We start from the raw sequence: 27955 nt of genomic DNA, 5'->3' as shown, positions 1-27955 counted from the left end.
GTACCAATGCTGTTACATGAAACATAAAATTACTTACTACCATTTCATGTAGTAGTAACTTTCTGTTGCATCACCCAGCAGAATTAAGTTGTATTACAGGGTAAGGCTGGAGTTAATATCACACTCCTGCTGTACACTCACATCACAACCTGTCTCAGTTCTGACTTTATGTACAGAACCAACAAATTGCTGCAGAGTCAGGGAAATGTCACATCAAATTTTCTGCTCAAATCTCAAGCAGATATTTTGTTAAAGTGCAAACTACTCAAAAACAATACCTAAACAAACACCCGAAATCACAATCAGAAAAGAAGTGTTTTGAAAAACTTTCATTTTGAAAACATTCCCCCACCCCCACCTCACTGCTGACAATTCCACCAAGGAAATCACCCCAATTAATTTCAGGTTAGTGAATAACAAAGTGAACAGGTATTTCAGATACAGTTACTCCCAACCACTCTTTGTCCAGAGCGATCGTTGGGACTGGTTCAGCGCACAGCCTCTTCCCCACCTCTGACACTGCCAACATCAATCCAGCAGGTGGTCACTTGGGTTTCCTCTTGAAAATACTGGGAGATGGATCATTCTGCTGAGCACAACCAACAGTTTGTTAATGTAGAGACTACTGTAACTACTCTTGCCGTGTTTATTAGGCCCCAATCAAGAAAAATATTTACATGCGTTTTTATCTTTAAGCGTATACTTGAGTTCTAAATTTAAGTGTTGTCCTAAGTAGCATCTTACTGTTTTTTCCATTCATAGGAATAAACATGTCCTGCATATCCACAGCAAATACATAGGCAGCACAACCCCCATCAGTGTGAGCTTGTCAAGCTCCTCACAAATCAAACCCAGTGGAAGAAAAAAGGAGCTTTCTTCTAGTGCAGTAAAATTCTGGGTTAAGGACAACATTATAGAAATTAAGATTTTGGGTCTTGAACTGAGAGACTTTTTATTTTTCAATGAATTAAGTAAAAAACAGCAGCAGCCACCAGAAATAGTCTTGGCTCTAACTGAAGTGAAATTTGAATGTAAATGGTCCTCCTCCAGAACCAAAGGGGTTGAATCCTTGCCACGTGTTCCAGCTCCTGTGGAAAGGGTTGTTGCCACCCTGCTGACTCTCCGCATCCAGTGGGTCCTCTCCCGCATCGAACTTCCGCCTCATTTCTGGAGAAAACAAAACCAAGGTGGAATCATGGCACAATAACAGCAGGGCTTCCTCTGCTTATAATCTAAATGCAGTTTGCAATAGCACTTGAAGCAAAAGGGGACACATAGATCCTTGACATAAACATATCCAGAAGTAGTCAATCCTAGAAATCTCTACAAGATGTTATCCTTAGAAGAGACCTTCAAAATATGTTACTTTTAAAAAAAGTCACTGAAACACAATAACTACATATTACATCTGACTTCATGCAACAGATTGGATACAAGTATTAGTGCTGCTTTCTCAAGATGGGTAAGGGCAGAAAGGGAAAAAAGGAAGCTGAAATGCTTGTTATGACTTACACTTTTGTTTTGTCCTTCATGTAAAAAATGTAACTAAAAATATGAAGCCACTGCATCATTACCTGGGTCAGTGAGGACTTCTTTAGCAGCTGCGATATCGATGAATTTCTTCTCTGCTTTCTTCTTTTCTTCCTCACTCTGGAAGTTATCAGGGTGCCACTGGGATGCCAGCTTTCTGTAAGCTTTTATGATTTCTTGTTTTCGAGCATTTCTGGATGGATAAAATTACAGATAACTTCATTTTCTGATTGCTTGTATGCCACACTATTGAAGTTTATTTTAAACATTGACATAATTAAGGGCATCAGGAAAGTTATGAGGTGCTGTTAACCTTCTGCCAGTGGCATTGAAGATTCCTCATATAAAACAAAGGAAGTTACAGCCTTAAGCAGAGATTCCTCACTCTCTCCTCCACCACCCATATACTTCTCTTGGAAAGATGCTACTGCCAGCAACTCTGCAGAATATGGTTCTCAGTCTGAGGAATTTACCAGCAGATGAATAACAAAAAACAGATCAAATTAGTTCACAATTGGAAGGACAACCAATACTATTTCAGAACTTTGCTTGCTCCTCCTTCCAGACTCTTCCATTAGTTCAGTCAGTCCTTCCAGACTCTTCCCATCTACCACAGTTTTTGTTACTTTTAGTAATTCTTGCCAGTCTTCATTTCTTCCCCAACTCATTCATATGACTCAGGATCATCTATACTAAGAATTTATTTCCTCTCTTCCTGCTGTTGTTTTTTCCATTCTTTCTAAAGGAATTGTAAAGAACTGCCACTTTACAAGCTGAATACTAAAAATTAGTACAGCAGAAGAAAAAAGATAGCAATATACAGAACAAAAATTAACACTCAGCAGAACAAATTCAAGTAATCAGCCCTCAAAGTACTGGTTTAAATAACCACCTTTCATATCATCATCTCTGGAATTAGTATCTCACCTTTTTACTCCCAGGATTTTATAATAATCCCTCTTCTGTGATTGCTTCAGCATTCTCTGGGCACGTTCTAGCCCTTCTCGAATCTGCTGGTCATTTTCACTATTGGCTTGAGCAGTCTCATAGTCTTTAATCGCTTTTATAAAAAAAGTCAATGAGAAAAGGTTACACAACTCTACCAACTTCCAGTTAAAGAACTCAGCCACCCAACAAAACTGAAGCTTTGTAATTACCATATATAAACAGCAAAACTAGTTTTCAACTTGACAAGTTCTGGGGGTGTTTTCTAAATTAGAAAACCATGGAATGGAGGCATTCACTTTCACATATGAATTAGACAATTTTCTTTCTTTAGGTTCATCACACTTGTGGGAAAGGAAAGAGAAGGATGTGTACCAATGTAGGTCACAACATTCTCTGGACATAACTACAGTCACTACGATGAACATAATGAATATCCAAACTGGGATGAGGAAACAGAAACCAAGAAGAAAGATTCAGCAATTAGTACTTGAAAAGCCCACTGCACATTGGTCTCAGATGGTTGTTCAACTGAAGGATGAATTAACCAGAGTCTTTAAATTAATATTAATTCTTCTCCCCCATTCTGCACTCGATCAACACAATAGAAAATCTTTTCCTCTTTAGCGACTATAAAGACAGATTTCAGACTACCACTAAGTTCGTATTGTTAGCAAAAGGCAAATATTGGCTTTTTTACATCTCTGCATGCATAATATGCAAACAGTTATATTTTAGTGGTTTTTTTCCAAAGGCATGTTCTCACTTTTATTTCAAGAGTTGCATCTCTCAGGCATGAAAGCAAGAGAAGAAATTTTGAAGAAATTTGATGCCTACACTTCTTTAAGTAAATTCTATTATTATTGCAAGTGCTTAAGACACCAACTTTATATATTCTTTAATATCAAAATTTATCACGGGAAGCAAGTTGAAGTCTTTAATGAGACTGCTCTTCTTTCACTACTATAATCCTCAAGGTCTCATTCGCAGATCCAAGTCTCTTAGGTTTCTCAAGTTAGACAAAGTACTTGCATCAGATTATTTCCAAGCAGATGCTATTTCTCAGCAGGTGTTACATTTGTTTTTCACTGTTTCTGAGCAAGACAGCAGGAAGTGCTAATGAATTTGTATTACCCAGACATCTGATACCACTGCAATCTTGTTTCAGTTACTGAAAGAAAAAGAAATCAAAAAAGTATTGCCAGAGCCCAAACAATTTTCTAGGCTACTACAAACCAAACAAAATTTCTAATTATTTTCACATCACAGGACACTGCCTTTGCTGCTTAAAGTATTCTGGGTTCTACTGGTATTTTTAATTTGTCCAGTCATTAAAAAAAAACCCAAAACAGGAATGTGCACTAAAATGTGTGCTGAATATAGGCTATCAAAACTAACAAAAGCAGAGAAAATACAGGGATTTCATTATGCTGCTTTATTATTCCAATAATTTTAAGCCCCACTCAACTTAATCTGCTTCAGGTAATACTAGGAGGGGCTAGCAGAACATCCTGCCAAATGCAGGTCAGACTGCTCAGCCTCACTGAGCACCACATCACCTACATCACCATCGTGGGAAACCTGCTCAAAGGGTCACTACTTGCCATGACAGTATCAGATTTCTCTTCTTTTTTTCAAAATCAACTTCCTTATTTAAGGACTGCATTAAGCACAATGGAAGGTATTTCAGTGCTGCACACTGCAGAGGGAATGAACCCAGCACACTCAGCAAGTATCCATAGCACTTTTCCCTCCTGAATTTTGATGGTACACTCCAGTGTTGGGATTTTCCTCTTCCAGAGAGCTAATTGCTCTCCCTGTCTGAGGGGTTGGAAGCAGGTAGATCAGGATGGCAGCTTCATGACCACAAGAAGTTTGCTATGAAGCCAGGAGACTTATTATTAATTCCTAGTATGTCAAGTGAGATATTTAATCAATTCTTTTGAGTCACTATTTCTAAAAGCAGTAGTACCTCACAAACAAACAGAACAATCACTGCTGCTTCTTACTGGCCTGCTATTTCAGAAAGCTTCCTTTCACCCTGCTCCACGACATGAAAGGAACAACTACATCCCAGTGTCACTTTTAATTTAAATAGTTCAGTCAAATATAACTCTCATTATTTCAATACAAGAATCTTCATGATCTCTCAAAAGGTAATCATATTGTATCACTAAACAACTTCGCTGGCTGGACTGATTTTTAAAGCTGAGACAGATTAATTCTGCATGTGGAATGATGGCCAAGTTCCCATCAAACATGAGTAACTGCAGACAACCTACATCCATGCCAAGACTGTTAGAGAAATAACAGAACCAGTTTATGCTCTTACTGAAACCTCTACAGTAGTAGAGTGTGAAGGAAGAAAAAAAGAAAAGAGAAAAAAAAATATGTTCTGACCAATTTTGAAACAGTAAGGCAGTTTTTTTCATTTTTTGACAAAACTTGTGCTCTAGACAAATAGACTCTTGTACTTGAGATATACCAGAAATGGAGTCATTAAACATCTGTCTCTGTAGACAAGCCCTGGATCCCATGTGATTATGAAGTAATTAAAGCCATTTCATGAACACAGCTATACACAGTGAACTGCATCTTGAACACTTAACAATTATCACCTTCAAAGTTCTGAATTACAAGTACTTCAAAATTTCCTACCTTTAACAGGAAAATAGGTGCCTCCAGCCTGAAAATTTTTTTGAGGGAAGAATGAGAATCATTTTGCCCCTTTAAATACGAGACTACAGTTTTAATTGGTGTTCTCTGCTGTTCTCCGTGGCAAAGAGAAACCAGCCATCAAAGGATAAATGAAGACACCTCCAGGCAGAGGAACATTAATGGGCTGCAATGTTGCTGAAGGAGGCTCTGCTAGAAGGCAGAGTGAAACTACAACCACCTCACTGCTGTCAAGGGCAGGAGGAAGGCCCAGGAAATGCTACAGATCCAGGAGAAACACAGTTCTGCTATAGCATGATTCTTCACTTGGAACCAGGCTAGGCCAAGCCCAGCAGGCACCAGCACAGGAAATAAGCTCTCCCAGATCCCAGGTAAGTCCTCTCTGCTTCCTTATATCCTGTAAGAGGGAGGCATTTGCCCCAGCACAAGATCAGTTTGGCTGTCTGTATTTGTGTAGAACCTTGTTACAAAACTTTTCTTTCCTCCAATTCCCAAAAGTTTGATTCACCCTCTCTGGAGGTATTTAAAAGTGATGCAGATACAGCACTTGGGGACACAGCTTAGTGGCAGACTTGCCCGTGCTGGGTTAATGGTTGGAGTTGATAATCTTAGAGGTCATTTCTATCATTCCATGTAATAGGATGCATTGTACAGAAGCTCCATATGGAAAATGCAGCCTCAGGAGCAGAATCAGTTTACTCTCTGAGCAACACTACAAAAATCCACACAGGAAAAGCAATGGCTGTTACCTTCCTCTGCCCTCTGCACATCCAAGGGAATAGAACAGTATTATTTCATGCTGCCATCTTAAGACATGAAAATGGAGCTCCTAAAATGGATTTACATTACCCTAACTCTAATTACATTTTACCTCTAAATGCAATTCTCTGTCATTGCTGATTATATAAAATATCTCTGAGTTGAGTAAGCTGCATAGTCTCATAAAACATCCTGAACACAGTCCACTGATGTAAAGACAACTCTGCTGTAGATAAAACAAGTACATTCCACTTACACTAATCAAGACAAAATTACCACCAAGTATTTTTGTAAATCTGCAACTACCAGGGCTCATTAAGGATAACACAGTGTGGAATCAAAGCACATGTTAAAAAAAGGCCTTAGAAATGCTGACTACATTTTAAACATCCACATAAAGTATGTGCCAATGGCATACAAGTGTACCTTCTTCATACATGTCTTCTAGCAAATAAGCTTCTGCTCGGTCTTTCAGGGCATTCACATTGGTTGGTTCTAGCTGCAGAACTTCTGTACAAAGTTTGATGGCTTCTGTAGGCTGCTGATTCTAGAGAGACAAAAGTAAAACCAACTCATGTAGTTGTGGGAGTTTTGTTTCATGTTTGTCTTGAAGACGTTTATAGAGGGAGATAAGCAAAATTACCTTTGATAAGCAGTGACAGATCCTTTCTTTGGCACGAGTAGAATAAATTGGGACTTCTGGCTCAGTTTTCATTACAGATTCATATTTACTGATAGCATCTTCATACCTGTTTAAATCATAAAGCATAGTATCATTAAGTGTAATCACTATCTCAGGGTGTTACGTTTTAAAAATTCTTAAAATTCACAGATTCTCTCATCCTTCTACTAAAGGACCTTCCCTTCATACTGCAAAACAACAGCATGAAGGAAACTTGCAGGCAGTTCAAGAATTACATCCCGTTCCCTTTTCTGTGCTGTGAGACAAGAGCAGGCACTAGGCCTGCCAGGCTTATGCAGAAGGTAACAACTGCCATCCCTCACCATGCACAGACAAGGATCTCCAGATTCGCCTCCTGCCCAACATGACATTGCACTTCAAAATAAGCATCTCCCCCACTGATACCTGAGATGGACTCAGCTGTGTGCTCACAGTAAGAGTCCAGACTATCTGCACACTACAAAGGGTACCTATTCACAGAGGTACAAAAAAGCTCCTTATGCCAGTTTTAATCAGACAGATGTTTTCTCCTTTTTTTCTTCACAAGTCACACAGTAAAGTGCTATTTTGCTGTGAAGTCCTCAAAATGCTAAAGTTACATGGTTTGAGTGAGAGATAGATTAGAACATTTACCTAAAAATGCAGAAGTCAGATTGAATCCACGGGTTGCTACAAGCTAGAGAAATGCAAGCTTCAGACTCCCTGAAACTGCACTGAAGCTGGATTAAATAAGTGAAAAGAGCCCAAACAGACTTCCGGCTTAACAAAACTGGCATCAGTTGTGCTTATTCACATCCTGATGCACTTTATTTAAAAAAGCCACCTTGACAATGTCTAATGATTTGTCTGAAGTCCTTAAAGCTGGATGTCATATGCTTGGGATCACAAAACTGACATAAAGCAAGAACTACAAGAATACAGAGGCACTGTCTATCATTTAACAGGGTGCATAAATGAAAAAAAAAAACCAGCTTATCAGTCAGAACCACTTCTGCCATCAAGGCACTGCAGAGTTTCTAAGTGGTTTTAGTCTTAAGATACAGTCCTTTCATCACAGAATAGCGGAAATTAGAATGAACGTCTGGAAATCATCTGATCTAATCCCACTGCTCACCTCTAGAAATCTGCCTATGACTGTGTCCAAAATGCTTTTGTATAACTCTAAAGTGGGGAGACTCCACAACTCCTCTGAACAACCTGACAGTGGAAATGAGGCAGTGTAAAAAACATTTCCTGATGTTCCAAGGGAGTTTCCTGTTTCACTTTGCACCCATTGGCCCGATCCCATCACAGCATACCACTGAGCAGAGCCTGGCTCATCCCTCTTTGCACCCTCCCTCCAGGTACAGTGATGAAATCACCCTGTAGGAAAGAAGTTTCAGGGCAAACACTCTCAGCCACCCCAGCCTTTCCTTGCAGGAGAGAGATGTTCCCCACCTCCAATCTTAGTGGAACTTCACTGGACTTTCTCAGTAGCTTAATCTCTCCTGCACTGGGGAGCCCAGTGCTCAGGTGTGGTCTCATCAGGGCTGAGTAATAGTATATGAGCTGAAAACTCCCATCCCTATGTTTGTCTTACTACCTGCGGCAGAAAGAAGTTAAGTATGCAAAAGGGACACAGTGGCATCAGAAGGAATCAGAATAGAATAGTTGCTATGCGAGTCAATATTTATTTTAATTGTAATTTGAGAGCTCTGCTCAGTACCCACTTCAACTGACACATGCAAAAAGCACCACTTTAATCAGCTCCTCATCAGTAAGTTGGTGCCTCAACTCTGGGTTTTTTCTATTTTTTTCCCTTTAATATAGCAGTGAATACTCACCTGCCTTCTCTGATGAATTCCTCTGCTGACTCGATCTGCTTATTGAGTTTCTTTACTTGCTTATAGAGAGAGAAGCACTGCTTATGGTCTTGGTCCAGTTTCAGACACTCCCGGACCTCACTTTTCACAGGGAGGAAAGGAGAAGGAAAGAAAAACACACCAACCAAAAAAAACTAGGTCACCACATACTATGAAATTTTATCTAGAGACACAATGCAGCATATATAAACTGTCCAGAACAACACTTGAGTTCTTTACACAAATCTCTCCCTTCATCCAAATATTAATACAAAGTGAGACTAACAAGAGTCTTCCAAAACATACAGGGATATTTATCTGGTTTTGGTTTTAATTCTTTTGTATTGCCAAGCACACAGAAGATTAAATGTTACATTAATAAGTGACTAAAGAGCTGAAGAGTACCTTTGAGGAAAAAGGCACTCTGTAAAAGAAATTATATTCAGCAGTTACTAGATGAATATATAGGAAAATTACCATCAATTCTAACTCAGATATATTACAGAATTCCTACATTGAAGTGTATTTGTGCTGCTTGAAACAGAAAGCTCAGCTAAGACACAAACTTCCTTGATGGAATCTTAGCCAAGCCCGAGCCTGATGTTTCACTGTGAAGAATGTTTAATCAGACTCTGATTAGGGAAAATATCTCTCAAAATAGTTCAAAGTCTAAACAAAACTCTAAAAACCTCCACAATGCAATCATATGAAGGAATAAACGTTTTAGATCCTATAGAGTAATCGCAGCAAAATCTCAATGTCAATTTCAGGAAGAGATTACAAAATCTTATTTTGTTCCTAAACTGGGAATAATTAGGCCTTTAAGAGGAAGAAACTAAGGTAAGGACAGGAGTAAATACCCAGAAAGCCCAAGAGAACTCTTTCTTAGCATATCTCATGATGCAAAAAAATAATGGTATCAGGTAAGATTAAATGAAAGAGGCTTATCCCTTTCATTCTGATTCCATTCTGTTCTTCAACAGTGCCCTTGATTGAGCTTTTAAATAAAAATACCACCTATACTTGAAATCACTGGGCAAAGTGATGGTCACCTACCAAAAGTCACCAGAGAAGTAACCTATGAGCTCACAAGATTAAGTATGCTTTGGAAAGGGAATGCCTAATGCAAACGAATTACTCTCACTTTACTTTTGGCCAGCTATAAAACATATTTTTCCAATTGTAATCTCAAGAAGTTTCCATCTACTAAGGAAAGAAACACAGGTTTTTTTCAGTTCTCTTCACCTTATTGAAGGGATTCTGTGGAAGAAATCATAGTGGGAGGATTCTGGAGATGGAGACAGCGCTTCTGAAATTATAACTGGCACAGAAAACACTTCTGTGCAATAGGAAGGATTCCACCATTTGTGCAGCTAGGCACAGAGTACAACAAACTGAACAGTCTGGATTGGGCAAGGGCAGTTATCTGCCAGATTGACTAGGGACATATGGGAATAAGACCTTAAACTTAACTCAATATAATAAAAGGATAGGGCATTATCAAAAAGTCATCCAGGACTGTCTGCAGGAACTAGAGGCAAACAGCTCCACACCCCAAGCTCTTCATACTTGGATGCTCCTGTACCTTTTATTTCTTCTTAAGCTTGTAACCTTAATGTATACATCTTCTGTTTGCATCTTAAACTTAACTTCAATAGAGGTTTAAGGTTAAAAAAAAGCTCCATTAAAGGAAATTTACAGAAGCTCCTCCTTCTAGGAGAAATACAATGAAGACAGCACTTGTAAGCAACTCCACTAGACAGGGACTCTGACTTCTGTTTAAGGAAACAAGATGCCTGGAACCACTGATGGCTGTCTTGCCAAGAATAAACACAGGTGTCTTCACTGCCAATCCTTAGTTTCTAAAGAGGAACTTGCTTTATCTGATTTAGACCACAGTTGATTCTCCATCAAAACCCCACACAAGAGATACTTTGTGGTTTATCATGACCTATATAATTATATTTTGCACTTCAATTATAATGATTACAGCAAATAGTAAAATTACCTGAGAGATAATTCATGGTCCCCCAGCTGATAATATATTCTGCTGATTTTATAGAAGGCTTCAGTATTATCATTCTTTAATTTGGCAGCAGCTTTCAAGTCACTAATGGCTTTGCTTGGTTCCCCTTCCTTTATATAACACTCTGCTCGAAGTTCCCGTAGCTCTGCATCCCAAACACAAACCTTGAGAAATCAAAATTAAAGCTTGTTTTTGGTCCATAACACTTCACTTCTTTTCCTCCCCAAAAGAAAAATCCCATTTAATTTCACTTTGCCAACTGCAATAGCATAAGGTTCAAGCTGCATGCAGAGCTCATGAAATTAGCATCTCTGCTTCCTGGTGGATGCTGTGATGCACCTGCCCAAATAGAAAAACAAAGGCCTGAAAATTCTGTAAATGATTCAATGAACTCATGCAGAGAGATGAATTAAATCTACTGGCATTGCTTAAACTAGGACAGTCTGTTGAGCCTCCAGGAAAGGATATCAGAATCATAAATTATTGTATCTTCCCAAAAGAATAGAGGTAATGAACAGCAAGGACCAAGCTGTCGGTTGTCCTCTAGGAAGAAGCCTGTGGATAAGATGTAGCTCCACCAAGTTTGACCTTAATATCTGGATTTTAACAATAAAGTGAGGTAAAATTGTCACAGTAAGGCAAAACTAATTACTCATGAGGAACTGCTTATCAAAATTCGGTTTAAGGAATTAAATCTGTGTCTTATCAGTTATTTGGAAACTATCATCTTAGAGGAGGCTTTCCTGCTTTTCCACACTGCCTCCCCATAAACCAAATCCTGCACTGTGGCAGTTTCATCACCAAAGGCTACAAGGCTGTAAACTCCAAAGCAACAGCACTAATTTTGTGGGTTTTTTTTATCTTTTGTTACTTCATTTTCTCAAGACAAAAACTGTCTGCATATGCAATGAAAAATCCAGATAAAACATCCTCTAACTCCTATAACTTGGCAAAGCTTCATTGATTTCAGAAAAAATTTTCCCAGGTTCCCAAGAATATCAAATTGTAGAAAAACAGGAAAGTATAATCAATAAAGTTATCTGTAATGGGAGTTTCACTGAAGTATCTTTAAGACAAACTATTATTCTGACTTCTTCTGCAGCTAGTGCTCAGCCCTCTCCCGTCTCCAACATCATTACAGACCCGTGGTGCTCAGCAAAATGAAACCAGTTACACCAAAGTTATTTTCACATCAGAGAAGAAACTATTAAACAAAAACACACAGATGTCAGACAGAAGCTCTTACTTTTCTTTCACAGTACCATTTGACTTAACACTTACTGCCAAGATTTCATCAAGAAGAGAAATAGCAGCTTCGTAATCCTCTTGCTGGTAGGCAGATAATGCTTGTGAATGTAGGCGCTGCAGCTCATCAGATTTTGTCAGCTGAGTCTGGGCTTCTTTTTCCTCATTATTGCTAGGATTGGATTTGAGCTGCAAACATGAACAAGGAGAGACTCAAATGCTTGTTCAAGGATCTCTTTCAGTTCCATTAATAATCATACCATGGAGAACTGACTAAAGTTGCAAATAAAGCAAAATGAGTTTCAAAACTCCACTGGTAGCATTTCTACCTCTGAACTTCAGAAGCGAGAAACATTTTAAGATTCAATACAAGATATCAGAAGTCAGAAATCCAATTCTTCACGCTTAATCAATCATCACTGGACACATCATACACAACAGTCACTGTCTCCCATCACCTGCTGGACATGGTGGTCCTCTTTGTAACCTATTTAATTCACCTCTGCTGTCAGTTGTTAAACATTGGGTTCCTCAGCAGCAGTAGACAGTGTAACCACGTGGTATAAGTGCATCTCTCACTTTAAGCACTACACATATTTATAACTTCATGACAGAAATAAACGAAACATGTTCCAGACAGCTGTTACTGTGGAAGTTGTATTTCTTACGTTTTCCCCACAAAGGGTGGCTATAGCAGCAAGTGGCTACAGCCAGGGAAAAGGCTCAGCTGGGCAGTCATGTATTCAGTTTCCTACATAGTTTTAAACAACTATGTTTTAAAGTCTAACTTTTAGTCTAAAAGGACTCTTATTTCTCCAATCCCTCTCTCTGAACAAGCAGAAGTCACTACATTGTACTTGCCTTTTTCACTTAGGCAGGTTTATCTTTTCAAAGAAAATATAGAAAAGGATCTTTCAGGCAACTTTCCTATCACCCAGGAAGATACATATGGCCAAAAAAAATCTCAGCCATTCCCTTGCAAAGCCATGGCATTTGTATCTTGTAGCTTTGTACAGCACTACTGTAGCTTGAAAGAAGCACTGGCTTCACACTTGCTGCTGATCAGAATGACTTTCAAAGTTTAAAAGAGACAGATCAGCACGACTATTTTTTGTTTGTTTTTAAATAAAAAACTTGCATTATCTTACATTCTATATACAGAATGTAGACTAAAGTCACTCACAGACATCCAATACTTTTTTCTTCCCCCATTTATCTTCAAGTGGCATCTTCCCTTTTTCGCACCCGTAAGTTCTTGAAACACATATATTTTGTGCTTATGTTTTTAATGTAATTCAACTTCAGCCCTCAGAAGTCCTTTACCAGAATCTCCCCTGGTTCTACCACTTGACTGTATGTAAGTAAAGAGCCTAAATGCTACATCAAAATCTTACACAGGTCCCATACTTTGTCTTCAATTCCTCTTTATAATCTTTTTGACCCTCATGCAGTTTTTCATTTTACCTGGCATAAATCAAGTTATAATCTGAAAATTCTCCTTTATTCCCTACACTGTCTTTCAGCAAGAGGAGAGGAATGTGATAGAAGAGTTTTCTTTCTTTGTAGGCTGATCCCCAATATAAGTATCAAAGCTTCTCTTCCAGTTAGAACTTTGCCTGTAAGCCCTGCGCATCCACTCTTCTCCCTAAAATTTGGAGCCTATAGTAGAGACAAATTTCTGCACCTGCAATTTTAAAAAGTACCAAGTCTACAAAACTTTATGAAGTTCTGAACTCTTCACTTCCAGCTGACTTGTTTGATTTCTTCCTTAATTTCTCAGCATTTTCTTCTTAAAAATTAAGAGTCCTTGGTATGGATGAGCCTTACATTTCCATAAAAACATGATAACACCACGCTCCTTAGACTCACAGCATGTTTCTTGTAATGTATTTGGAGAAAATGTCAGTGGAATATGAAAAACAACATTACAATCATGGAGGCAAATCCAATAGTATTCAAGACCATTTAAGTGAATCATCCTAGGTAATTTAAGTAGCACAACATGTCCAGTTAGGGAAATTTTTCAGGGTACCATTCAAATGAAAGGCATTGAGCGTTTCTGCGCTACAGTATGACAAAAATACACACTCATAAGCTCTTATTAAGTAATCAGCATATTTCTATGATATTTAAATCAGTAACATTAATGAAAGGAAAAAGAAGCCTGTTCATTCAGCTTGTGAAAAACATCTTGAAGGGAACTGAGGGAACGTCTGCAGTTTGTGGTATCTAAGATCAAGACATCCTTGCACTCAAGGACAGCGCCCTGCCCTGGTAACATATCAGGTAACACAGCTATAATGAGAGACAGGTGGAGGAAAAAAAACCCAAGGAAATATTTAAATACCTTTTATTCTTTAACTGGGAAGCTACAGATGATCACTGTACCACAGAGGAATGTATTTGGAAAACTCTAATGTTACTCTGACGTGGTTAAGAGAGCCTCAAACACCCAACTTGATTGCCTAGTAACTTTACTTAATTCGATTAACTTACAGAGCCATAAGATGGCCTCTCCCACCTACATCCAAAACAGCACTATTACACATACCAAGTATGGAAAGCTGTTGTCCAATATATTTTGCAATAGGTAAGGGCTTAGATGAGAAAGCAATTTTGCAGATGTACAGAGCTCAGTCACTTGGTCTTGGCTGACACCTAGTGGAGATGGATGCTGTGCCTTCGATGTCAAGCTTTGAAGTGTTTGCTCTTCCAAGGCAGACAGAATTCTGTATTTAGGGCACCTCAATTTACAGTATTTATTGCAATAAATTGCAACTGTGAGCATTACAGGCAGCCTTGAAAAAGACTAGAATTGAAAAGAAATATAACAATTTGGTCCTTTCCTCACTTTCCAATAGACAAGGCAATTCTGCTCTAATTCTGTATCTTCTACAGAATTCACCAACTCAAATGCTTGTCATTTTCTCGAGAACATAAGCAGAGTCACTAACAACATTATAAGGCACATACACAGGGCTGCCAGGATTTGCATTGCTTTTGCCACCTTTCCAGAAGGCCTTCCATCAACTAAAGTATGCCAACATCCCTTTTATTTTCAGTAAAATACTTACAGATAAAATAAACATCCCAGGGCTTTCATGGCTTAAGGCCATGAGTGTTGATGCACTCACAGATTTGTCCTGCTGACTTCAGTTAATTAGAAACCACTAAACCAGTATAAAATATGATATTAAAGCACAGGAACACTACACCAAAGTTGTAACAGAGAAATAATTACTATTCATATAGCATGAGCAACAACTTTGAAAATCACCAAAGGAATTCTGATTAGTCCTTGTTTCATGTGGAAAACCTGACCCATGCAAAAAAATTTAATCAGCTTGATTCATCTGTTGGCCAAAAGGAGAAGTTTCCAGAAACGCAGTATTGCTTGATATGTGAAGGCATAAGTCTGAATCACACCGTCTATCCAAATCTCGCAATTACTTTCAGCCAACAGGAAAGTACAGAGTAAAAAAAAAAAAAAAAAAACTAAAAATAACACATGAAGGCTGGAATCTCAAGAGGCTCTGCTCCCAAAAAGGAATACTGCATCCTTTGCAGCTAGGCATTTCCACTGCCTGCTCTCACACTAGCACTGCCTCACAAGACAGTCAGTACTGATATGCTATAGAGGGCAGGAACATAGAGAAACTGCTTAGCAATCAATCATTAAAAGATATTTAGGGTGCTCACCATTAAACTTTTTACTGATACTATGAAATTATATAGAATGAATTTGAGGACATGAATTTTCTTTTCATGAGTACACATTAAAGGATAGGTTTACTGTTATATACGAATAATAGTTACAATGTTTTTTTAAGTTCTACACAAAGCCACTGTTCTTACAAGCTGGAAAAGTTTACCTGTCATCCTTCCCTCCACTTAGATGGGCTGAATTTTTCTTGCTTTCTCTCCCTCAAAAATGACTGCATCTCCTAAACTGCTGAGATCCCTTTTAAGGAACATGACTACAAGAGAAGGGATGGCAAATTTGAAACATTTAGAAAATAAGGGAAACCTCTCAAAGAAATAGGTATCCCACTTAAAGATTTCAAGGTATGCAGCACAATTTAACCCACTCCTATACAAATAATTTAACCTATTACAAAATTACTACTTAAATATTTATTCATTTTGCTTGAATATACTGTGCTTAACTGAAAATTATGCTCTTCAAAACAGACCACTTGACAGCTCTCTAAGTACACAGGCAATATTGTTCACAGAACAAAGGAAAATGGATGTCAGATTGAGGACTAATATGCTCTTTTTCTAGACCAGCTTCTGGGAAGAAACTGTTCTGCTTCAGACTTAAAGCCTGATTGAGTACTGAAACTATTTGACTGACCAAATGCAGCAACTAAATTTTTGCAGCAGGTGTGGCAATAGGGAAAGATACTTGACAGTTGACTGGAGAAACAATTCCATATGCAGCATTACTTCAAGAATCAGTAACTGCAAAGAGATGCACACACAGAATCAACACTGACACTGCATAATTGCTACAGCAGCAACTGTGTCCTCAGCTAATCCGAGTTGAACAACTCTCTCCCACATCTGCACAGCAGGGATGCACTGCTATCAGACCACACACTCCTAAGAAACTTACTGAGGAAGAAGCAGACAGAGGTGCTGCTTTTATGTGAGCTTCAGAACACACTGCTGGAGCTCTGCTACAGACACAAGAACTGCCTGGTGCATTTCTACCTGCAAGAGCCATTCCTCACAGCTGTCCTGCAGAGCATATAGGGCAACCACTCTGGTTTTGCCATATACACTCACTAGTAAGATTTCCATCAAACATCTGCAATCTGCACCACACAACTTTTTTCATCACTCTCTTCAAAGAAAGCCAACAAGACAGCACCTGTTACATTGCAAATTATTCTTATTTTGGCTTAAGGGATACAGCAACTGTTCAAACTAACAACTCTTGAAGAGCAAGCAAGAATTAAGAATGTATCTTATTTATGCTCATATTTGCATGGATTTTGTCCAGTAGAGAAAAAAAAAAACAAGATTCACATTCTCAGAGGGCTTTTTTTTCTGGGGTTACATCAGTTCACCTTTGCAGCATAAGGCTTAAATGCACAAAATATCCATCAAAAACTAAAAATAGCCCAAGTGAGTTTTAAGTGGGTAATATCCAACTACATGTATATGGAAATGCCACAATTCCTTATCATGAAGAGAAAGTCCTGTCAAGACATTCATAAAGATGGAGAAGTGCAGATTAGGAGACAGAGGGATACCACTGAAATGTATTGATTTACCTGCTCACTGACTAAATTAAGAACCAACAATTCTTTTGCAACCGGTAGAAAGAGACAGGAAGAGGCAAAGGTTAATCCATGACGCCCCAGTGATTTCCCAGGGAGACAATATAGTGATGTAAACCAGAGTTCAACTCCATAATTAGTCCCACATCACTTATTTCTCAATGAAGGCTGCTCCCTAATACAGCTATCAGTAAGCAGAAATCATGAAGTGCCAGGCACAGACAAAAAAGACTTTCCAAAGTGCTCCACTGTTTCAGGCAACACCCCATTTCATCTGCATCACTATACTACAAATTCATTGGTCATTTATTCATGCAAGGCTGCTTAGCTACTACACCTGCAAGCAACAGGAAAGAAGCTCAGGCCTAGATACTATATACTTTATAGACCCTCAGAGTTCAGATGTGACCTTGGCTGAGAACCTAACCTTAAAAGCAGTGATGTAGTTCAATACCGGTCTCCAACTTACCACATTTTTAAAATCATCCTCTGCTTCATCGAATTTTCCTTGCTTAAGCAGTAAGTGTCCTCTCTGTAATCTTGCCTGAAATTAAACATAACTTTTGATTTACAAATGGGAATTGAGCAAAGTATGAACACAAGTTTCATTTTAGTATAGATAACAAGCTGAAACAGATCATGACACATATTCTTTGTCTTTTTGATTTAATGATATTCTTATAAGGTCTCTTTAAAGGCAAAGGACTGCTCTGCACTAGAACTGAGGGACAAAAAAAGACATTTTTTTTACTGAAAAAACTCATTTGAAAAGCTTCACAAAACAAAGTGAATGTGACTTTACACCAGTCTCCTGATTATAACTGCTTACAGATCAAGTAAACAGCAGAAATAATAAACAATAAACAATTCCCACATTTAATTATTTCATTAATCTCCCAGAGTAATAGAAGCTATGTAAAAAGACAAGTCAATTTCAAGTCAGGAGGACTTCAATTTATAATATTTTCATACAACACTGAATTTAACATTTGCTTCTTCATCATCAACTACACAGGACATGCCACTGCCCACAAAAAAGGGAGGTGAGAGAATCAGTTGGAGAGGACTCCAGCATCAGTTTCCAACTAGTGAGGCAGTCTCCATATAGTACTCAGAATCAAGAATGGGGTAAGCAAATGAGAACTTGTAACAGTCACACAAGAATGCAGTGAGATTAGGACAGTTCCTATGGAGAACAGATACCTCAAATCTAATGCTGATTAAGAGAAGAAAGAAAAAGAGGCACTTGTGTGCTCTCCTCCCCTGTCCCAAATGGCAAAGCCTTGGTGAACAACAGAATAACCACAAGTGAGAGAAGTGCTTAGTATAAATCCATGAACTTAGTAAAACTAGTAGTTGTTCAAATAGCTGTCTAGACTGTACTCAGCATAGATGCAAATTAAGGCACATACACCACTGCTATTATTTTATCCACTTTAAAGCCCTCTGAGGGATAATGTATTCTCTATTCCTGTTGAGCAAAGTCTGAAAAAAAACCCAAATGTCCTTGGAAGCAGTTTTTTTCTTTACACTTGAACAATCTTCAATTCCAGTAATACTTACTGATGTGAAGTCCTGCTTTAATTCAACCACTTTACTTAAATCGCGAATTGCTGCTTTAGATTTGCCCATGGCTAAGTACACTGTGGCTCTTCTGTAATAAGCAATGTAGTTCTCAGAGTCTCCCTCTGCAAATAAACAAACAGTAATCAGAATACTATTTCAAAGCTGAAATTTCTGGTACAGTGGAACTGTAATGACTAAATATATATCATTTGACTTTTAAGCCACTGGAAACAATGGTATACGTTAATAAGACAAAAATTTGCAACATCATGCAAGCAGTATTTTCTATGCAGTTTAATTATTTAACAATAAAGATTACAGAAGTACTGTAAATGGCAAATAATTGAGAGTCAAGACCAAATATATAAGTGTTCCTCAGCTTTATACAGGAAAACAGCCCCTATGTAGTAATGCTTTGCCTCCAACTGCAGACCTACATTTGAAAGCACATTAATTCATCATTTTCCAGCCCAGATGCTGATCACCGTATCAGATAAATGTAAATATTCCCAAAATTACTAATATGTTAGTGCAATGTCAACACAAACACAAACTCTTTATATAGTTCATTGAAATATCAGCAACTCCTTTCTTTAGTAATAAAGTGGGCACCAGCATTCCCTCTCACCAGCAGACAAATGTACGCACACTATCAAATCATGAAGGCTAACTTCAGGGCCCACACATTTCATGTTGTCTCCTGGTCAAAATTCCAAGATCCAGAGATTTTACCACTCTCCAAGCTAGTACATACACCTGCACAAGAAGCAAACACCAGTCTCTGAAAACAAGAATAATCTTCTTAACAGTACTTCACAGAAACAGGTGACAGTTACTGTGGGCTCTCAAGGAAAAGTAACTTCGACCACCAAAACAAACCAATGTTGGAAGACAGGAAACCTTTTACTATGCCATTAAAAAAATAATAATCAATCCAGAATTTGCAGATAGGAACATTCATATCTGAAGAACAGAAGTAGTATTTTTCATCCTCACATCAGTTGAGGATAAAATTGAACTTCAAAATAAATGGAAGAAATAGCACCACCAAAAATCTTATGATCAGCAACAAAGTTTCATAGCTGGCCACCTCCATTATCAAAACACTAGTTCAGCTCTCACTGCAAGAACTATCTGCTCCCTTCCTCTACAATACCTTGGTTGTGAAAATGCTCATCTCCAGAGTTGAAATTTAATAGGAACTCCCATGCTATATGCCTCTTAGTGTGTCAGCCTTATAAACATCAAATAAATTCAACTGTTACTACCCTTAAAAACAAAAGCAGCATTGAGTCCTAAATGTGTAGGCTAGGTACATATTGACAGCTGAAATTAAGGAACTTCATTAATACACAAAGGGTGAAAACGTAGGGAAGAGCTAACACAGAAAGAACATTCCAGCACCAGATGATTATCTGCCAGATAGTTTTGCTTCAGTACTCCAACAACAATGAACAGCAACTGACACTTACTCAGATAGAAAGCATAAGCTGGGATTGAAGAATGAGTTGAAAAATTAACTGAAGAGAGGTAATATGGACAGTATTTTTCTTCTATTTTAGATGTTTGCAAAAAGAACCAACAAAAATAGTCTGGCTGAGGCAAGACAGAAAGATCTATTTACCCCACAGTCTACAACAATGCAGAACAGCCAGGAAAGAATTCTTATCTCCTCACAAACACGGTTGGCAAACCGTGCTTAAAATCTTTTTAAAAAGGCAAAATCCAAAGAAGTCTGATGTAAATGAGGCAATCAGGCTAAAATCAGCAGCCAGCTAAGAATCCCATAAAGGTCAAACCATATTTTTACAAGCTGCTCGACCACAGCTGGCAAAGCAGTGGTTTCACCCATGCAGGCTCTTCACACCACTGCTGCCTCTACCGCATCACCAGGAACTGCACAACCACACACTGAACTGGTCTCCTCATCAAATCCAAGTTCAAGTTTGCCGAACAACAATAAAGGAAAAAAAAAAAAAAAATCACACTGTTGCACTAACCGTGGACAGATCACAGAGAAATGCTTTGGCAGCAACACACAAACCAAAGGAGTAACAAATTGCCTCTAGGTGGAACAAGGAGCTTCCATAACAGAAAAAAAGGGAAGTTGCGTCCTCCATTCTCTTTATATAAGGGAAGCTGATCTTGGAGAATGCAAAGAAAATATTAATAACTCAGAAACAACCAACGTTTCATCTACATCTCACTATTAAACCAAGGCATAAATAAAAAGGTATCAATAGTACAACTCATCAGTGGATAACACCTTAGTAATATTCTTTTCACAGAGAAAAAAAATGCACTTGTACACATTATAACAAAGTCCACCAACTTAAAACCGCATCATGCAATTAAGAAACTGTAGTTTTAATGGACGCTGCTCTTTACTGGTGCTGTCTCTATGCTACAATTAAAGGATTTTAATCAGCTAAGTTGCTGTAAAATTCTTGAAAGCGAATATTTAACTTCTTCATTTGTTGAAAATGCGGAACACCAAGCAAGAAAGAATTCGCTCATTGACTACAAGAGAGGGATAATTTTGCTCTCCACTGCCAATTCAGTATCTCAAACTTGCAGCATCAGTTTCACTGAGATATCACCTACTCCAAGATTTAATTAAGAGAAAGTAAGAAGAGAGAGAGCGACTATTTTAAACATGGAATTTTTTACAGCTCTAGATAGAAGAAAGCATAGATAAAGTCAGCCTTTCAAAGACATACTCATAAAAAACATCATAAAGATGAAACCTGATCTTGATGGGATTAGACAGACAGGGAATACCTCATCAAATAATATCAGAGTCAATTATAATTCCTTTCATATATCTAGCTTCTAGAACAACAGTGACTTAGACGTTTATGTATCAGGTAGTTAATTTAACAGTTTTCTTTTATCAAAACCAAAGCATAAATATTCTACTGCATCTCTGCTGGCTTCTGTCCAAACTGCTGTATAAAGATAGCCCAACTTCTATGACTCATGGAATGTAATTTGCAAGAAAGCAGGATATTTAATGAAGCAAATAGTGAGAAAAACCCACCCAAAGGTATTTCAGTACAAGAGTCACCTGAGATACGCACCTATAGCCGCATGGAAGTGAGACAAAGCATCTGCCAGCTGTCCAGCAGCCAATAATTTCTTCCCCATTTCAAGTTGTTTTTCTACTTCTGCATTTATTCCACATTCAGCTCCTTAAAGAAAACCAGAAAGATCGAGGTTTTGAATTATAGACAGGTTTGATTACAGCAAACACATACAGTGATAGTACAATACATGAAACAAACCATTATTGATAGAGGCAGAAGTCACATCCTCCTGTACTTTAGGTAATCTCAGAGGTCTTTTCCAGCCTAAGGGATTCTGAGATTCCGTAAAGCACTCTGCAGCCTAATAACCTCACAGCATGTCCCAATCAGGATGTGTCAAAGCACACAAGACTCTGCTTTGCATTGCTTTCCATTGTGACAAGGCAGCGAAAATTCAGTAACATACTCCTTTCAATTTCAATTTTCCAGAAGAATCTGGAAAGCACTTGTAACACACATGCAGCAATTACACAAAGGCTCTAAGTTAAAATTCATGACCCTGATGATAACTTAATACTTAACTGAGAACTGTTTGGCTACTTAAGAGATCAGCTTCTCATCTACTGCACTTTTGTCTCATCTTCATAATTTCCAGGGTACACTTCTACAAGACTGCAAGTTTTCAAAACTACAATTCTCACTCCTTTTCCCTTTAACCAGTAGCACAAAAACCATACTAAAGTGATAAGTCTTTGAAGAGCCAGTTTGAGTTTAAAGCTAATAATTTGCTGCTGCTCAATCAGCAGGGAAAGACTATTGTTGAGAAGAAATGAGCAGTCAAGTGCAAGTACATGCGGTACATGCATCAAGTAGGCAAAAGCTTTTTTGTGCTTCCTGCAGACTTCAGATCAGGGCAGAATTTCACTACAAATTATCCACCATCTTATGACTATTAAAAAACTTTCACACTAGAAAAATTTTCATTTATTAAGAGGATACCCTATGGCTAGATGTAAGCAAGATAATATATTGAAATCCTGAATAAGCCCGTTACATTAAAACCCAATGATTTATAATTTATTTCACTCAGGTTTTGCACTAAGCTGAGTCAAATAGGCATTTTAAATATAAAAATGCCACAGCACTTCAAAGTTGTTTCTTAGAATCCAAATAAAAATGTTATAGTACAACTGACTTGAAAGTATATCCAAACTTCTCACACTGAAAGGTCGTTAAACAACATATTTGTAATGAATGAACAGTAATTTCTTATCACCAAATCATCATGATTTTAGATGTAGGAACTCTCAACACCCAGGATCTTAGTTTAATTTTTCTTTTCTACTCTTATTATACAGCTCATATTTCATTTAATTCCACATGAGAAGAAAATCCTTGAGCTGTCTATACTAAAATGAACAAAATCCCCTCTGCATCCACTAGAGAAAGTTCTATCTGCTAAAAGATTGAAAATAATTCAGCAAGCTAGATTCAAGGGCTTCAACTCAATTATTTGTTTTAGAACAATGATGGAAAATAATTTACTCTATTAATGGAAATTACTTCATGAAGTCCCAAATTTCCAGTGAATATTTTTTAAGTAGATGGAGTTAAAATTGTCTACACGATAAACAATTCTTATTTGAGGATCTTAGCAAATGATTCATTTTAAAGTCAATTCTAGGTATGTAAAAAATGTATTCCCATTTTATGTGAATGTCCAATTTGCAGCAAAAAAGGACATTCTTCCTTGTTCATTTTGCTTTGCTTAAAGCTTCAATCATCAAGTAGTCCAATGTCCTTAAAAATGACAAAGTAAGCATTAGAAACATAACGAAAAAACTCAGAACTGGAAAAAAAAGCCTCACCACAACTTTATCTGACTCTGTAAATATGCTAGCAGTAAAGCAGGTATCATACTGCAAGCAGACTGAAGTATTTAACATGACCTAATACCAACTCAAACTCTTAAGTTTCATCCCTCTCCTGTGTTTCCCCACACACAAATACCTGAAATCTTTCAAAACTTGTCAGTTGAGAGTGGTATCCTAGAATTGGGCTATAAATAACTCTTTGAAGAATTTTCCATCTACCTAAATATGGCATTCCGTTCCCACAGTCTCAAGCATCCTTGTTTTACATTCCATCACATCAGGATAGCTCCAAGAATGCATTTTTCCACAGTAAGATGTATCTACACAATTTGCTGTCTTTCAAACACGTTGTTTTCACAACACACGTTGTGTTTCAAAGTTACATAATACTTTGGGTGGAAGAGCCATCTTTTTCCTTTAAAATAATGAAGACAATAAAACAAACGAGAAAGGTACCCACTGCTAGCAAACAAGTAATATAAGCAGAAGCAACATGGATAAATAAAGAAGCTACTTGTGAAGTCCTGTAGATTTCCTGTAGAATGAGACTAATTATACTTGACTTACATTAAACCATATATTAAACCTCGGCTGTGCAGGATGTTGAACATCATAAATCGGTGCATGAATCTCCAGGAACAGTCTGGATCATCAGCCTAACCATGATGAAAAGTGACGTTCACCATAACTACTCAGGAACACTCTGCACTGACCTGATAGCTGGGCTGTTTATTCACAGAAATACATTGCTTATTCATTTTCTGGTTGTAGGCAAACAATTACTCTAAATAAAGCAGCCTGAAAACTGATAACATAAGCACAGGAGTCCAGGGACTCAAATTCTCTGCAATCTATTTGGGTACCTATGTATTCGTTGGTCTGGGAATGAACCTAAGAACTAAAGTGCAGCTGGAACAAAAAACCCATCAAACCCCACTCCACAGAGCACTTTTCAACAGATACACAAAGGTGAGCTGGATACCACAGGCCAAGTTGAAGAAGTCCTGCTTCCACCAAGAAACTAAATTTACCCAAGAGATATGCAAGTTTACCATTTATTTTTAAAAACTTCCATGTATTTTAATTTGAATATAATTTCTAAAGACTGCCTAAGTGTTCACTATTCACCTTGGGCCTCAAACAACTACACACATGAGCTAAGCTGTTAAATCAAGTCAAATATTCTGGATAAATTCAGAGCCTGTAGTCCTTGTGCTGGGGCAAGAGACAAAACAAACAAACAAACAAACAAAAAAAAACAAAACAAAAAAAAAACAAAAAAACAAAAAAACAAAAAAAAACAAAACAAAAAAAAAAAAAAAAAAAAAAAAAAAAAAAAAAAAAAAAAAAAAAAAAAAAACCAAACCAAAAACCAAACTATTCCCAGATAATTGGTACTAACCCTGACAACTCAAGGGACAACAATCAGAAGGTGAAGGGAAGATAAGCAGGTGCAGCTAACCTGTTTTTCCAGTTAAACACACTCACTTCAAATACATTATAACCTCCTGGTAGGATTTTTGTTTTATTAGGATAATTGTGCTAATATGTAAGTCTACAGACTTCAACTATATCCTTGTATAATCGGTCCCATCCACATTGCAAAGAACTCAAGAAAGCCCTGCAACTTGAGAAGTTTCAAGTTGCTACATTTGTCCACAGGTTCCTGCTTTCCCCCGCAGAATTTCCATCTACATTTTCCTAATTCTTCTCCCCAAGCTGAGTAACAAGATTATGAAAATAAACAGAATTAGTTCCTAGTGTGTACCAAAACCAGTTTTTTCAACGATAAAGAAGCAGCACACGTGTCACTAATCTTAACTGCATTCACCCAAACCTTTATTTTTCCCCCCATAGAGAAGCTTAATGATTGCCTTGTCTTGTCGGGAGAGTGGGAGATCCTGCTTTTGCAACTTCTTTTTTTTTTCAGAATGACCCTGAATCTTAAGTTTGCTGTTATTTTTAAACAGTTTGGTCTTTGCTTTAGGTACATTTGGTAACATGACTTTTGTGAACTACACTGACCTAAGTAAGATGTGGACAAGCACTGACAGTTTCAGAAGCAAGACTTCTGAGGTTTACAAGGAGCCTCCAAGTATCCAGTTGAGCCATGTGTAACTTCCATCCATCAAGTTTTCACTCTCTCAGTTTGCAAAGGAACTTGGTAAATACAGCAAAGACTGGCAGAGAAAAAAAGCCCCACCCTCAAGTAGCCTTTGCTATTTGGAGCCAAGAAAAAAAACAAAACAAAACAAAATAAGCTCCCAAACTTAAGGCAAAAACAAAAGGTGGGGGAGGAAAAGAAACACTTAACGCTTGTGGTCTGACAGTAACTAACTGAGCTCTGTATACTCAGAGCCCATTTATTCTTCCCCATATTACATTTCCTTTCTTCTGCAAGGAGAAAGGAGAGAGGGAAAATGAACAACACTTCTTTATTCCTCCTCAGTCACCTCTTTTTGTTGTGATTAGTGTGGACAAACAGAAATGAAGAATGAATCTTTCCAAAAAAGGATCTGTGCGCCAAATTCATCATAAATTCGGGTAAAGAGGAGGAATCAAAAACGTTTTTAATGAGTGTATTTACCAGCTAGATACAAACAGTATTCACTGACATCAGCTGTGAGATAAAGTTAATACAGAATGACTCTTCCAGATTCATGAATCATATGACACAAGGCAGACTTCTATTATCAAGACACCAAAATACAAATTTAAATGTGACTATGAACACCTTTGAGATCAAAAACCAGTAATATTCGTAGAGAAAAAAAAAATCTAGATACTTAAATAACATATCTCCCCCAAAAATTCTCTAACTACACATTCTGAAAAATTAAATAATGAACTAAGAAGTTAGTGAATTCAGTAAATAAGATCCAGTACTACCACTTCTAATTATATTACTGTACTCTACATCTTTATTAACTGAAGTTAAGACAATGTTCCCCAAATTAGGAAATGTGGTAAGCCTGAATAGCCATTAAACCACATACTTGAAATAGGCTGGCAACTCTAAATAAAGAATCCTCAATAGGAGCACCACTGCCACAACCTGGGGGGGGAAGAAAAAGCAATATACTCTGACTAAAGTTACTATTTGTCTCCTAACACTACTAGAATGCATATTTTTAAAAACACAATTTGACACCACAGTACGTGGTCTAATGCAGGGTATGAACCACATACCGTTTGCCACAGTATGTTCCTGTTGCCACCTGGCCAGAAGAACTATAATTTAGTCTATCAACTGAATTTTTAATGTTAACCTATATTTTTCTTAAGCCCATAGACTTTTTCTGATTACTGACAACTTCAGTTCCACTTTCATCTGCCGCTGGCAGGTAAATAATGTCCCTCAGGTGAAACCCTGACTGTAACCACTATTCTATAACAGAGTTAGAAACTTAACAGAAGTCTATGAATAAAAGTCTGGCTACAGAGGTGTTGCTGGCAGTGTATCGTGAAAGTAAACAAGCTGCATAAAGCACAGATAAGCTGAACTTCAAATACTAATGGCGAGAGGTGAAAACAAAAAAAAAAAACAAAACCAAAAAACCAACAGAAACCATAACAACAAAACAAAAACAGAAGAAATTCAAAGCAACCATCAAAAGCCTCAGCCAATCTCTAAGTGGGGTACCAATACCAGCTGCGGCCGAGAAGGGCAACTGGAGAAGCCTTTGAACTTCGGAACTACACAAAATCCACACCGGAGCGAGAAATTCACGGCTAGCACCGAACGGCCAAAGCTGTCACACGGCTGCACTCGAGGGCACCACGGCACCCGAGGCAGGTGTGGCTGCAGCCCCAGCCCGTCCGTGAGCAGGCCGGGGAGCGCGAAGCGCACACACAGCGAGCACCCCCAAGCAGGAACTCCAGCTAACCCCAACAGGTCACCGGCAGCAGCCGTGCCCGCGTTACGCAGCCTTCGCCACAGTCCCCAGCGATGAGGTGGCAGCGATGTACCTCCTTCCTCACACCCCTTCCCGAAATATTCCCCCCCTCAAGACGACACGGGCCGGGAGAGGCGGGGGGTGTGGGGTGTTGTGCCCCGCCGCCATGGCGGACGCCGCGCAGCCCCGGAAGGAGGGACGGAGGGAGGGCGACCAGCCGCCAGCCACCACGGCCGAGGACCCAAACCCGGCGGGCCGCGGACGGCCGCGGCACAGTCCCCCTCGCAACACACCCCACAGGAACCCCGGCCCGGCTCACCCTGGTACTGCAGGTCGAGGAGCACGAGCAGGAAGGGCAGCGCGGAGCCCAGGCGCCCGGCAGAGGCAGCGGGGGACACCATCTCCTCCTCCTCGGTCGCCGCCCCCCGTCCCGACAGTGGCGGCTCCGGGCCGGGCCCAACCAAGCGGTGGCTCCAGTTCCTCCGGGGAGGGTCGTGGGCGACGCTGATTGGCCGCGCCGCGCGCGCCCGCCCCTGCCTGGCGCCCGCCGCCGGACGTGAGGAAGCGGCGCGAGCGCGCCCGGCCCCGCCACGTCGGCCCC

At 38.7% G+C, this 27955-nt stretch overlaps 1 protein-coding gene across 1 annotated transcript; it reads right to left on the bottom strand.

Moving 5' to 3' along the window:
- Positions 1 to 926: 926 nt before the first annotated feature.
- On the bottom strand, positions 927 to 27955 carry DNAJC3 (DnaJ heat shock protein family (Hsp40) member C3). Its single transcript, XM_014881349.2, has 12 exons — positions 27674 to 27955; positions 21639 to 21749; positions 18556 to 18680; positions 17462 to 17536; positions 11741 to 11893; positions 10442 to 10623; positions 8416 to 8535; positions 6554 to 6659; positions 6337 to 6457; positions 2458 to 2590; positions 1575 to 1723; positions 927 to 1167 (listed from the first exon to the last, which is right to left on the bottom strand). Exons 1-12 carry the CDS (start codon positions 27753 to 27755, stop codon positions 1010 to 1012), a joined length of 1515 nt encoding a protein of 504 aa, XP_014736835.1. The 5' UTR covers positions 27756 to 27955; the 3' UTR covers positions 927 to 1009.

This window comes from Sturnus vulgaris, chromosome 2 (genome assembly GCF_052056855.1).
Source record: "Sturnus vulgaris isolate bStuVul1 chromosome 2, bStuVul1.hap1, whole genome shotgun sequence".
Lineage (NCBI taxonomy): Eukaryota > Metazoa > Chordata > Aves > Passeriformes > Sturnidae > Sturnus > Sturnus vulgaris.
The sequence above is the reverse complement of the archived record's forward strand: the minus strand, read 5'-3'. Positions and strand labels throughout refer to the sequence as shown.